The following is a 14,321-nucleotide window of genomic DNA, read 5'->3' on the forward strand; positions in this document are numbered from 1 at the left end:
GAGAGTTCTACTTAGACTAGCCACTGAGATCATGAATTTCACGTTTGATCTCATTTGGTCTGATTTCATACATTTCTTGAGGTGAATCCCGCTGAGACTAATCATTAAATAAACATGCAAAGTGACTATATATCAGATCTCAAAATGAAATCATGACTTGAAAAAAATGAGAAAGTGGTCTCATTTGATTCCATTTAGTCTCATTCTTGGCATAAAGTTACTATTTTTAGACATTTTAAGGTTTCTTTTAGACTATTTTTAATTTTTTAAAAAGTAATGCTTTTTGGTAATGCTCAAATGAGATTTAAAGTCATTTAAAGCAATAAAAATAATTTAAATTGAGAAGTGAAAATCATGATCTCATTTGAAAAATGTGACAAGAGTAGACAGTAAGTCTCACTGAGACAGTATGAGACTACTATCTAATGTTAGAACTGTGTAATGAGATCTGTCAAATTGACAATGAGACTATTAAAAATTCTGGTCCTGGTCTCAGACACAGTTACATGATCAGTCTAGTTCTACTGATCTGAGATATTAAACAGTATCAGATACTTTGTCTGAAACTACAATCATTGTTCTTCTATCATCTTATGAAAGAACTGTAGAAAAGATCTGCTGAAATTACTCAATATTTCTAATAGAATCTAGTAAGATGTGATAATTAACTTGACTGTTGATCTCTCTGAGAGTAAACATTGTAGAAACATTCTAATTATCATGAATTGATTGAGCAAAGATATAATATTGAAAACTTGTAATAAAATACATGCTAAATAAGTCACTGAAGCATTTCTAAGAAGCTCATTCTATGAAATGCATGAATTGCTGAGATCTATAGTATCAGATTAAGACTGTCAATTTGTGAGCACTCTCTAGACAAGAATCTGTCAAGTTCTCAAGATTATATACTGTATATCAACTATCTATTACTCTGAGACTGATGATGTGTCAGAACAGACAATTCAGACTGTAAAGAATCATCTTTGTAAGTTCTGTAATCACTTACAAGATGATTGATATGATCTTCTTCTACATGCAGAGGTTGCTATCAATGATTGAGATGTCATTTCAACAGGTGTAAGCCTGTTCTTTCTCATATATAGATATCATATGAAAGTACTGAATCTTCTAGAGATCACACATTTCACACTGAATCTCTGCAGTTCAATTCAGATCACTGACAATATAGTAATGAAACTCTGAGACATCTGTGATTGAGCAGAAGTCTTCATGATAAGTGCTAAACAGAATTAAGAAGATTGAATCAATATTCACTGAGATCTCACTGAATAATATAAGATAGAAGATCTGATATGATTGAATCTTAAGAATATATGAATCACACATTCATCTCATACACTGAATTACTATCATATCAAGTATAAAGCGATAGAAGTTCTAGATAGTCATAACTATTATCTTAATACATTATTAGACATTTATAATGTCTTTTATACAAGCTTGCTCTATCATATCATCACTGACTAATTTCCTTCTCAACTGACTTTCAACTAGCAGCTGCCAGGCATCATAGAAGAAGATAATGAGCTTGAGTGAGAGATTGAGAAGATTCTTAATAAGAGACTTCACAGCTGCAGCTGATAATATCTTGTGAAATAAGTCAGCTATAATCAACTGACTTGAACTCTGAGTTTCATGTTATTCAAAACAGTGGCCCTTGATCAATGAGAACAGCTTCTGAAAGAGAGAAGCTAATGTGACAAGCTGCATCTGATCAATTATATAGACTATTTTATTACACTTCATAGATTCTTTCACTTTACTCTCAAACACATACACTTCAATTGTTAGTCATTCTCAATCATCAATTCTCAGCTGCTATGAATTTGTATAGATTCTTCTGCTCTGAAGCTTCACTGTATACATCAATACATACATGTATAAATATTCACTCTGATTGCTGATTCTCACACTTTCTCTTTCTTTTCTTCTCTAATGTTTTTCTCTTTGTTATATAAGACCTATCAATATTATACCGATCTATTCGGCGTAGTCCTCTTACAAATGTAGATCAGTAGTAGCAAATGTGAATATAATATTTAAAGATATAACTACTTTCTTTTATACAGTATTAAATAGCTATCAAAAAGATCTCTTTATAGTGTATATAAATCTCATTTCAGTTCTTATCTATTTATTCAGTTGATTGAAGTACAATTTACTCAATAATTCAAATATTTTAATATCTAGTAACTGTAATTAGTATGTAGAATGAGAAGAAAAGATAGTAAGTAGAATCTGATAATAATCTGCATAATTAATGAATGTTATATTAATATAAAAGAAGTGATTATCTAATATAAGAAGTTTATATTCACATTCTGCTTTCTTTTTTATAAGAGATTCAAAGATCTTCTTTAATTATATTAATTTATATTTATCATTACTTTATTTGTTTATTGAGGTAGTAAAGTAGATCTGATTCTTTTCACTATTAAAATTCTTCAGATAAGTATCTTATATATCTCTTGATTCTTCTTAATATATAAGAGTAGATAAGAGTGAAGTATCATCTACATAAATTAAGATAAGTAGTATTATGAATTCTCAACTGTTATTCTGACTAATATCTATTATATAATCTGATTTAAGTGAAGTAATTAATCTAATACATTTGAGAGTGTGAATAAGTCTTAATAGAAATTCTTTCTCATCAAAGTTATAAATATTTATAAGTTTAATATTATATTGAGTGATTTTTATCTGTAGCTATAAATTAATTAGTAAGAAGTAAAAAATCAATAGAAGAAAGAAATCTATTACAAGATCAAAATAATACTTGAAATATATCAAATTATCTTCAATCTTGTGTTTTTAATCAATATATCAAAGATAGGGTGACTTGATTACATTCTTATAGTACTGACAGAATTGTAGCACTCAGTTGATTTTAATAGATTCTTTTAGAATCTCAACAATGAGATTATAAAGGATTTGAGATGTACAAGAGAAACTGTGATCTGTCAATTAATTGATATGAAAAAGAAGTCATTCTTCTTGCAAATTTATGAGATTTTTGCAGTGAGTAGAGATTGCTTTCTTTCTTAATGTTTGAACACCTCTATATCACTGTGATAATGTATATCAACTGATTTCCTATTTTTTAGCAGTCTCAGTGTAATTAGAGATTAATTGTGCATTTAAATCATTAATTGCTGCTTGTATAACTGCTTCATGATGCATGTTGTGAGTGGTAGAAGATGAATGAAAAAATGAAGATTGAGCGGGCGTTGAGTGTACGCGGGCGTTGAGTGGTTGATTACGTTATATGTATAAATATCTGCTCTAATCACTGATTCTTGCACTTTCTCTTTTTCCTTCTCTAATGTAAGAGGCCTACGCCGAATAGATCAGTATAATATTTATAGGTCTTATATAACAAAGTGAAAAATGTTAAAGAAGAAAAAGAAAGAGAAAGTGTAAGAATCAGTGATTGAAGTGAATATTTATATGTGTATATGATGATGTGTGTGATGAAGCTTCAGAACAGAAGAATTTATATACATTCATAGCAGCTAAGAATCAGTGATTGAGAATGACTGAGAATCAGAGTATATATGTTCATGCAGTGATAGAAATCTGTGAAGTGTAATGAAATAGTCTATATAATTGATCAGACACAGTCTTTCTACATTAGTTCTCTCTTTTCAGAAGCAGTTCTCATCAGTCAAGAGTTACTGTTTCAGATAACACAGAGCTGAGAGTTCAGATCAGATAATTATAGTTAATTCATTTTATAAAATATTATCAGCTACAGCTATAGAATCTCTCATTGAGAATATCTTCAATCTCTTACTCAAGCTTATTATCTTTCTCTATAATCTCTGACAGCTGTCAGTCAGAAGTCAGTTAAGAAGAAAACAGATCAGTGATAATACAGCAGAGTAAGCTTGTATAAAAGATATTATAAATCTCTAATAATATATTAAGATAGTAGTTATAACTATCTAGAACTTCTATCACTTTATACTTAATATAGTAGTAATTCAGTGTATGAGATGAATATATAATCTGTATATTCTCAAGATTTAATCACATCAAGTCTTCTATCTTATATTACTTAGTAAGATCTCAGTAAATATTAATTTAATTCTCTTAATCTTATTTCATAGTTATTATAAAAATCTCTGCTCAGTTATAGATATCTCAGAGCTTTAGTACTATATTATCAGTGATCTGAATTGAACTGTAGAGATTTAGTATAAAGTGTGTGATTTTTAAAAGATTTAATACTTTTATATAGTAATTATATATAAGAAAGAACAGACTTATATCTATTAAAATAGTATCTCAGCTGATAATAGCAATCTCTGAATATAGAAGAAGATTATATTAATTATCTTATAAGTAGTTATAAAACTTATAAAGATAATTTTTCACTATCTGAATTATTTATTCTAATACATTATCAGTCTTAGAGTGATCAGTAGTTAATAAGTAATATATAATCTTAAGAATCTGACAGATTCTTGTTCAGAAAGTGCTTATAAATTAACAGTCTTAGTTAGATATAATAAATCTCAGTAACTTATATATCTGATAGAATGAACTCTGTAAGAAGACTTTAGTAACTTGTTCAGTATTTATATTATTATAAGATTTTAATATTATATTTTTACTTAATTAATTAATAATAATCAGAATATTCTTACAATTCTTACTTTTAGATAGATTAACAGTGAAGTTAATTATTATATCTTATCAGATTCTATTAGAGATATTAAGTGATTTCAGTAAATCTTTTCTATAGTTCTTTTATAAGATAATAGAAGAATAGTAGTTGCAGTTTCAGATAAAGTATCTGATACTATTGAATATCTCAGATCAGTAAAACTCTTAGAAGATTATTTAATACAGTTATTTATAGTCTGAATAATCAGTTATATATGAAATATACATCTCTTGTATTATTCAGATATATAAGAGTTCAGAGTGAGAGACTCAGTATTATTATAAAATTATAGAGTATTATTATCATCAATTGAATATTCTGAGATATTAGTTCTTATATATAGTTCTGAGAGAAATTAGAGTGCTTCTTGATATACTACTTCAGTAAGTGCTTAAAGAAGCTCATTAGTTTAAGCTGTTATATATCACAATTTATTCAGTGTCAGTTCAGAGAGTATTCTGATCAGTGAAGTATGTATAGTGTCATAAGTAATCTTATTATGATTAATTAATATCTTCAGATTCAAGAGCTGATATTCTCAGTTCATTCAGTGCATGTCTGTTACATTAGATAATATATCTTATTCTCATTGTAAGAGAGTATCTGTCATCAAGTTCCGACTGCTGTGATGATAGTGTATTATAAAATGAAAGTGACTTAAGAACTCAGATTATTACATCTGTTATTTAATGAGATTGTAGATAATTGTGAAGTACTTGAGATTCTTATAATCTATGATTATCTCAAATTCAGAGATACTTTGAAGTTCAGAGTCTTATTCTTTTAGACAGTGTATAATTATGAGAAGTTTCTTGTCATAGATCTTATAATTGCATTCAGTGAAACTTAATTTCTTAGACATGAAGATGTATAATTATAAGACATTTTCATTATTATATTGTAATATAACTTCTTCTATGATATAATCAGAGAAATTAGCTTCAATAACTGTCTTATAATCAGAATTGAATGTTATTAGTAGAGAGATATTAATTAACATCTTCTTTATCTGTATAAATACAGCTGTGGTTCGGAAGAACGTACGACCGTCGGATAATAACGCGGCCGCTTCCGAACTACTAGCGTACGCATACGAGTGTAAAGGGGCCATAGCGGCCGCTAATTAAATTAGTGTATGATATTACAATATATAAGAAGCCGGCATACACCTGTAATTGTACACTGGCTTAAGAAACCTTTGAATCACATCTGATAGCATGTCTAAAAACTGGTGAGAAGTGCAGGCTTCTTCAGAATGTGATAATTTCATCTACAAAGTGATTTATAGTTATCATGTCAGTGTGATTCTAGAACATCTCAAAAGATAGTGTATAAAGAACAGTGAGTGAAAAAGCATCTGATTGATACTGCTTTACTTGTTGAGAAAAAACTTCACACCCAGGTGAATGCCATGTATGTGAACAGATGAGATGTGAGAAAAGAAATGAGAGTGATGAATCAGATTCAAAGAAGACTGCTCTTCACTCAAAGAGATAAAAGAAAGAAGTGATCATCACTGAAGTTGTATAATGATAACAGAAATCATATAATGATATAGCAATATAACAATATAGTAATAATAATACAGTGATATAACAATAGACATCATACAATCAATGAGAAATCACTGAAATGAATATCTTTTCTAGCTGATATAAACAATATTCTTCTCTGCTATCTGAACTGAAAGATATGCAGAACCTCTCAGGAGGTTTACTTGAAGCAGTAAGAAAAGCAGCTGAAACTATCAAATCAGAATTGAAGCTCTGTATATGTACAAGAATTCTAAACAAGATGAAGGCCTTGTATACACAGTGACAGACTGAGATGAAAGCTAAACAATAATTAGCATTCACTGCAGATTAAGCATTTACTATGAAGAGCTTCATCAATATAATCACTATCATCAATAAGAATAGAGAAAACCAGATCTTAAACCTGCAGTAGGAAATCAAATGTTTACACAGATAGATAATCACACTGAACCTGAAGATTTCATCACAATTATTCACAATCTCTTCAGAAGTATACATATTATCAGAGACTACTGCATAGAATAAGAATCTGAGTATAAAATATATCAAGCTGAGAGATCTGCTGAAGTTATCAAGCTTTAATAATAACTGAAAAAATGATGCTGCAATCAGCTGACTAAGTCAGATATGATTATATTATCAGATTGAATATGAACTCATAGACAGACAGTTAACAGAATTTTAACAAGTCTTAAGATCTGCTACATTTCTACACAGAAAAGCAAAGTCATTATAAATAACTGATAAAAAGATAAATCTTACAGATCTGAAGTAATATTCATTCTCATGAATATGAAATAAGTTTTTCAAATAAATCTTGTATAACTTTGAGAAAGTGAATATATAAGATAAGTATTATGAATACTTCACTGAGTGTAGATAAGTAAGTAATCTTATATTATACTTCACACACTTCAGTTTATACTATCTTATATTGAATGAAGAGCTTCTAACATCTTTCTATTTACAGATCTTCATTCATGATCTTATATCTGAGTTGAGAGTGAAATGAAAATGCTTAATCTTGTAATCAGATATGATGAAAGAAGTATATAATATTCTTATCATACAGAAACAAGTCAGTCAATTGTAATAGAAAATACTGTAATTAAGTATATCTCAGCAGAGAACAGATAATCAGACTTCTATGACATAAGTCACACACTCAGACACAATAAATCTAGATCTGAATGTCATCACTAAAGCACTGAATTCTCTGAAAAAGAGATTCTCTGAGTGAAAATCTTGATATTATGAGTATCAAGCTTGCTTTAACTACAGATATCAAAATCATGATGCAAAAGATTGCACTCAGTGTACACAGTCAAGAGATGTAAGAGAGTCAAAAAACTAGCAGAATCAGTGAGCTTGAAGACACTCACTGATATTCTATGAAAAGTCTTCAAAGTGAAAGAGATGCTCATGTTAGATGACTCTCTGAATTCTGTAAATATCAAGAGAAAGCAGGCTTCTGACTGAGATACAGATGAGAATGAAGTGAACACTTATCTCAATGTCTTAAGACCTGAAATGTTAATGTATAAGAGACACTTGAATAAGAATCAAGAGATGGCTGCAAAAGTATTAGCAGACACAGAAGCTTTAATATAATATATTGATAATTATATAATCTGAAGATTGAAAGAGATTCACTGAGTGAAGAATCTCTGATGTATAAGATTATCTAATAACTGATATTTGATATCATCTGTAAAAGTAAGAGTTCTCTTGCACTTCAGAGAATGATCTTGCTATATTTAAGTGTAAGAGCTGCAGAACATGAAATACAATCTTATTCTCAGACTCAATTGATTTCAAAGGTTCAATTCACAGATTTAATGATGTACATGTCATATACAGTTGACTGATAGAAAGAAAATGATTTATATGATTCTATCAACTGATATGAAAAGGACATTTCACATCTCTGATATAGAAGAGTTAAATCTGCTTACACATCAATAAGCAAAGACAATGATTTATAAGATCTCATCTGAAAGCATTCTGTATATCATACAGGACTCAGAAGCAGAGAAAACTAAGATAAAAGATATACAGAAGAACAAGTGTATGAAGAAGCTTCTGAAGAAGTATGAGAAGGTTTTTCAAACAGATCTTTCACTGGAATTGCCACTGAAATGAGAATTCATACATGAGATTGACACAGAGGACACAAAACCAGTCAATCAGAATGCATATCCTCTGTCACAAACATATCTCAAAGAACAGAAGTGTCAGATCATAGATCTTCTAGAATGTGATCTTATACAATTCTCATCAAGTGCATGAGGCTTTCCAGTTCTATTCATGAAAAAGATGAATAGAAAGTGATAGATGTGTATTGATTATCAAGCACTTAACAAGCTTACAATCAAGAATGAATATTCACTGTCACAGATTCAATAACAGTTGAATACAGTCAGAAACATCTGATATCTATTAAAGATCAATCTTCTCTCAGAATACTGACAGATCTGTGTAGATGAACTGTCAGTCCCGCGAACTGCATTTAATACACAATGAGAAAAGTTCAAATTCCTGATAATATTATTCAGTCTGATAAATACATCTATCATCTTTCAAATGATGATGAATACAATTCTTCATAAATAGAATGAAATCTCATGTCTTTTATATCTCAATAATATTCTAGTCTTTTCAAACTTATACAACAAACATCTGAAGTATCTCAATGAAGTGCTTATAACTCTGACAGAGTATAAGCTCTACATTAAATCAATCAAGTGTGTATTTGAAATGAAAGAGTTGAAGTTTGTAGAATATGTAGTAAGTGATGACTGTATACATCTCATTTCAGAGAAATTGAATGTCATAGTAAATTAACTGCAGCTGAGAAATATACATTATATATAACAGTTTCTTGAGTTGATCTCATACTACTGCAGATTTATCAAGGATTTTATACAAATATCTGCATCACTCTCAGATCTCTTAAGAGAAACAGATGCAAATCTGTGAAAGAAGAAGTTTTATTCAATCATCTGAAATATCACATGTGAAGAGGCTTTTCTCACACTGAGAAAATGTGTTATAACATTCTCAGTACTTATTCAATCAGATTGTAATAAACCTTTCTATATTAAGACAGACATATCTGAATAAGCTATCAGAGACACTCTTCTACAGATGAGTAAGAATAGCAAGCTGTACTCAGTGATATACAATGATAGGAAACTATCAGATACTGAGCTCAATTACTCAGTATATGAAAAGAAATTGCTAGTGATCAAGCACACACTGATATTGTGAGATAGATATATTAATAACAGGTATACAATAACAGTGATCACAGATCATGAAAGCCTCATCTATCTACAATTGATAATAAAACCTTTCAAAGACTTAGCACATTGAATCTCAGAGTTTCAAGCATACAATCTTCATATCAAATACTGAAAGAGATCAGATATTATGATATCTGATGTAATCAGTCACAGACTCAATTTCATGAGTGAGAGTTCTACAAATCAGGTACAAGGAATGTTCGCATTAAACACACTGAGAGAATGTAAGGAATCAGAATGAGTTTACATCATGATCTCTTACTTGAAGAATGACAAGATGTTAGATAACAAGTGTCTTGTGAAAGTAGTAGAAGAGATGCTTCTGAACTTCAAGCTGGAAAAATTGAAAAACAATATTGTGCTTTACTATGATCTAGAATACATAGAAGCTCTCTATCTAGAATCTTCATTTTGACATAACTTAGTGGCTCACATGCACAAGAAATTCAGTCACATAGAAAGCTCTGAACTCATGAATGTACTTAAATCAAGAGTATACTGATCAAGCATGGCTGAGAATATTCAGATGTACACTCACAAGTGCCTGAATTGCTGGGTTGTGAAAGAATCTAAGAAAGAGTTAGAATATGAGAAAGTGCAACATCAGATAAAGTGTATGATACAACTGTTTAAACAATGAGAGATGAATCTCATAGACATATTGCCATGAACATCAAATGAAAATTGATGAATAATCACTGCTATTGATTACACTACTGACTGGCCAGTTGTGAAAGCAGTTTCAGAGATAACAGAGAAGATAATGATGAAGTTCCTATATAATGAGATCTATATTAACTATGAAATGCCATGTGAGATTCTAACTGATAACAGTGCAAATCTCATAGAAGAAGTAGTGAGGCATTTCATGAGCCAGTTACAGATAAGACATTATAGAACAACATCATATCATTCACAGATAAACAGGAAGATGAAACACTTGAATGAAATCTTAAGCAACATGCTGATGAAATATCTAGTGAGCAAGTCTATGAGATTATGAAATGAATATCTCAGTCAGACACTATTAATCACACAAATTCAGCAGCATGCAGTCTTCAAGTGTTTATCATTCTATCTGTTGTATAAATTGCATCCGCGCATCCCGGAGAATGCTTTGAAAAAGGTGAAAGAGAAAGCAGTTGTGAATGCAGCAGAAACAGCAGTTGTGAACACAACAGTTGCAGATGCAGAACCAAGATTGAAAGAGATCAGTCATGCACATGTAAAAGCTAATAAGTTACTTCTGAACTGAGCAATTCAATTGAAAAGAATACAAGACTCACTTGTTAAGAAATCAAGTCTCAAGATAAGAATATGAGTTCTCATATGCAATGAGAGTTCTGAGAAGTTTCAATCTAGATAATTTAAGCTATATAAAATACTCAAATCACATTCTCTGAGAATGTACACATTGAAAGAATCAGAGAAACAGATCTTATACAACTTAATCAATGATTCATGACTTATGAAAGTAAAGATGTAAGATCTGAGCAGATTATAATCATCTACAGCACTATTATCAGCATTGAAAAAGAAGAAGCTTACAATTGAAAAGTCTCATGAAGTAAGAGAAATCATAGATACTTATAAATCAGATAATCTCACTTATTCTGATCTTTTCACAATTATAAGAAAAGAATGAGAAGAAATGAAGAAATCAGATGAATATCACACTTTAATAAGTGATGAGACTGTAGCCAGTTATATAATAATACATCACAGACAGTGAATATAACACAGTAAAGAGCAGTCTCAGAGCAGCAGACTTATATATAAGTCAGATCACAGAAGAAAAAGAAATTCAGAGTTGAATTTAACTGTTTACATCAGTTTAATTGCAGAGATCACAGAGAATAAACTATTTAAAACATTCACAGACATATAAGATCAAGTCATCTCAATTTCTGAAGATGCTCAGAGATCAGATAAGATTAGTTTCAATAAGCTGTTCACTGTAGTGATCTGAGCAGATGAAGAGAGATAGTATAATACATGAGACAGAATCATAAAAGATGAAAGCTGCTGAATCTAGTCACTGAATACTGTATTATATAGAGATTATATAAGAGTAGTGACTAGCAGATAAAGAAAAAGTGTAAGAAAAGAAATGATGAATTAATCATCAACTGTAAGAGTCAGCTGTAAAAGACAAATATTATTATACACATTTCATTCATTTTCATACATCACATGTTAATCTATTTCCAATGCTACATCATCTGAAAAACATCAAAAACAAAGAAAATCTCAAAACACAAGATTTACAAGGAATTTGAGAGCTGTAAGTCACTCTTACAACAACACTGTGCATATCTCTGATTTCTCTATCACTCTGTACACAACATTAATATCATTTATTGCAAGATTGACTGGAATGCTAATATAGAAATGCACACATGTATATATAGAGAAATTGAAGAAGAGCACAGAACTCACAGAATCAGAAGTCAGAGCAGAGAGAATAGAGACAGAAGAAATAGAAGAAGAAGAAGACACAGAATCAGATAAATGACAGTGAGAGTCACTCAGGGTCAAACACTTATAACCCGGTGTGTGCACAACCTTTCTCACAGAGAAGAAAAAGAGAGAGAAAGCAACAGAAGAAGCTTGAGAGCAGAAGAGAGTAGTCTCAGCAGCATTATCATCTTCAATCAGAATGACCTCTGACACCAGAGTACCTAAGAATCATTGTTAGCATACAAAGATTGTAAAAGTAGAGATAACAATTACTGAATGAACACTCACTGGCCTTAGAATTGTACACATAATTACAACACATACAAGGCTCCTCAGAAAGAGAGAGAGGGACACAGAGAAATGCAGAAAGCAGAACACAGCATGCGAACAGCTCATTCTCACAATGTGAGAGTAGGGGTCACAGAAACAGGAGTAGCGGGAGCGGGAGAACCAGACACAGAGGCAAGTGTAGAAGATTGAGAAGGAGCAGCAGGGAAAGAAGCAGCAGAAGAGGCAAGAGAAGACGCGGGAGACCTGGCCACACATGATACAGACAATTTCTTCATTATCATGTTCTTCAAGTTCTCAATTAATGATTCAACACTGAGTTCACTATTATCAGCAGATGCAGATCTGTCAACATGTGAAGATTCTATGCAAATAAAAACAAACATATCAGCATCTGCATTCACACAAAATCATGCTAGAAAACATGATCAGAAACCTGCTGAGAAGGAAATGATCAGAGATGTATAAGAAGATAAAGAAGATGTGTCATTCATAATAATATATTATTCTAGTGATCATTAGAAGATAAACAAGTTCTGATCATATTTCACAACACATTACACTTACTGCTAATGAACTGCCTGGTATAAGCACTATGATAACACTTGTTATAAGAACAGGGAGCCATTGCCAGAAACATATATGATGTGATAGATGAACAGATAGAAAGAGTTGAACAGAAGAAGAGATAGAAATCTTGAATGATTGTAGCATTTAATAATAATGAAATGAAGAAGATGATTGAAGAATGAGAAAAGTTAGTGAATGAGTGATGTAATATAGTGAAAGTTTCTTTGTAAGAGTGTATACAGAATACTAGTCAAATCAGAGATAGATCACACAATTGTGAAACACTAGTGATAAGCTAATCTGCATGAAGCTAGGGTGTACAACATGATCACATGAGCATGACTGAATCTAGTGAGAGAGAATGTGGTTTGAAAGAATGTACAATCATCAGATAATAACACAGCTGCTTCTGAACTACTAGCATACACAGCCGCTTTCAAACTACTAGTGTACATGTACAAGTGTAAAGAGGCCATAGCGGCTGCTAATTAAATTAGTGTATGATATTACAATATATAAGAAGCCGGCGTACGCCTGTAATCGTACGCTGGCTTAAGAAATCTTTGAATCACACAGCTTCAGTGTCTGCTAATCATTGAAATACTGAGTTCTTCTTAGTGAGTTCTGTAAGTAATCTTGTAATATCTGAGAAGTTTCATATAAATCACTGATAGAAGTTAGTAAATTCAATGAAGCTTTGAACATCTTTCACAGTGTATGAGGCCTTTTATTCAAGAATAGCAGAGATCTTCTCAGAATTCATTTAGATTCTCTTATCAGCTTCTATGATAAAGTCTAGATATTTTGTACTTTTAATTTTAAAATCATACTTATCTATATCTATCAGTAGTTCTGCTTTCTGTAGTTATTATAATATCTTTTATACATGTTCTTAATATTCTTTTCTGAACTTATCAGTGAAGATGAGAATATCATTAAGATATACAGATGTGAATTTATTAAAGAAATCTCAGAGTGCTGAGTTGATATACTTCTGAAATATACTGACAGTATTAGTCAGTTCAAAAGATGTGACTACTCATTCAAAGAGATTATATCATGTTCAGAATACTATAAATCACTCATCTTCTTTAATAATGCAGATCTTATGAAATATAATGATGATATCTAACTTTGTAAATCATTGAGCTTGTTCAATATGAGTTAGAGTTTCATTAATAAGAGATAAAGAATAATAATCTTTCTTTGTTAATCTGTTCAGTTCTTGATAGTTCATGCAGAATCAGAGTTCTTCACCTGATTTCTTTGCAAAGAGAATAGAGACTGTGATGAAAGAGTTACTAATACATATGAATTCTTTATTCAACAGATCATTGAGTGTCTTTTAAAGAAGAAGAAGTTCATCTCAAGACATGTTATAAAGAGAGTCTTATAATAGTTCAGAGTCTTTATCATTCTTCTTCTCTAACTTGATACTGTGATTCACTTCTGAATCTTATAAGAAGA

The 14,321-nt window shown here is 30.7% G+C and overlaps 1 protein-coding gene across 1 annotated transcript; it reads right to left on the reverse strand.

The window, feature by feature from the left end:
- Positions 1–12,186: 12,186 nt before the first annotated feature.
- On the reverse strand, positions 12,187–13,330 carry BDCG_06863 (uncharacterized protein; the record flags this gene model as incomplete). Its single annotated transcript, XM_045422621.1, has 3 exons — positions 12,187–12,217; positions 12,399–12,629; positions 13,281–13,330. The coding sequence occupies 3 exons, from the start codon at positions 13,328–13,330 to the stop codon at positions 12,187–12,189; spliced, it is 312 nt and encodes a 103-aa protein (XP_045278220.1).
- Between the last annotated feature and the right edge of the window lie 991 nt (positions 13,331–14,321).

Source organism: Blastomyces dermatitidis (genome assembly GCF_000003525.1).
Source record: "Blastomyces dermatitidis ER-3 genomic scaffold supercont1.7, whole genome shotgun sequence".
Taxonomy (NCBI): Eukaryota; Fungi; Ascomycota; class Eurotiomycetes; order Onygenales; family Ajellomycetaceae; genus Blastomyces; species Blastomyces dermatitidis.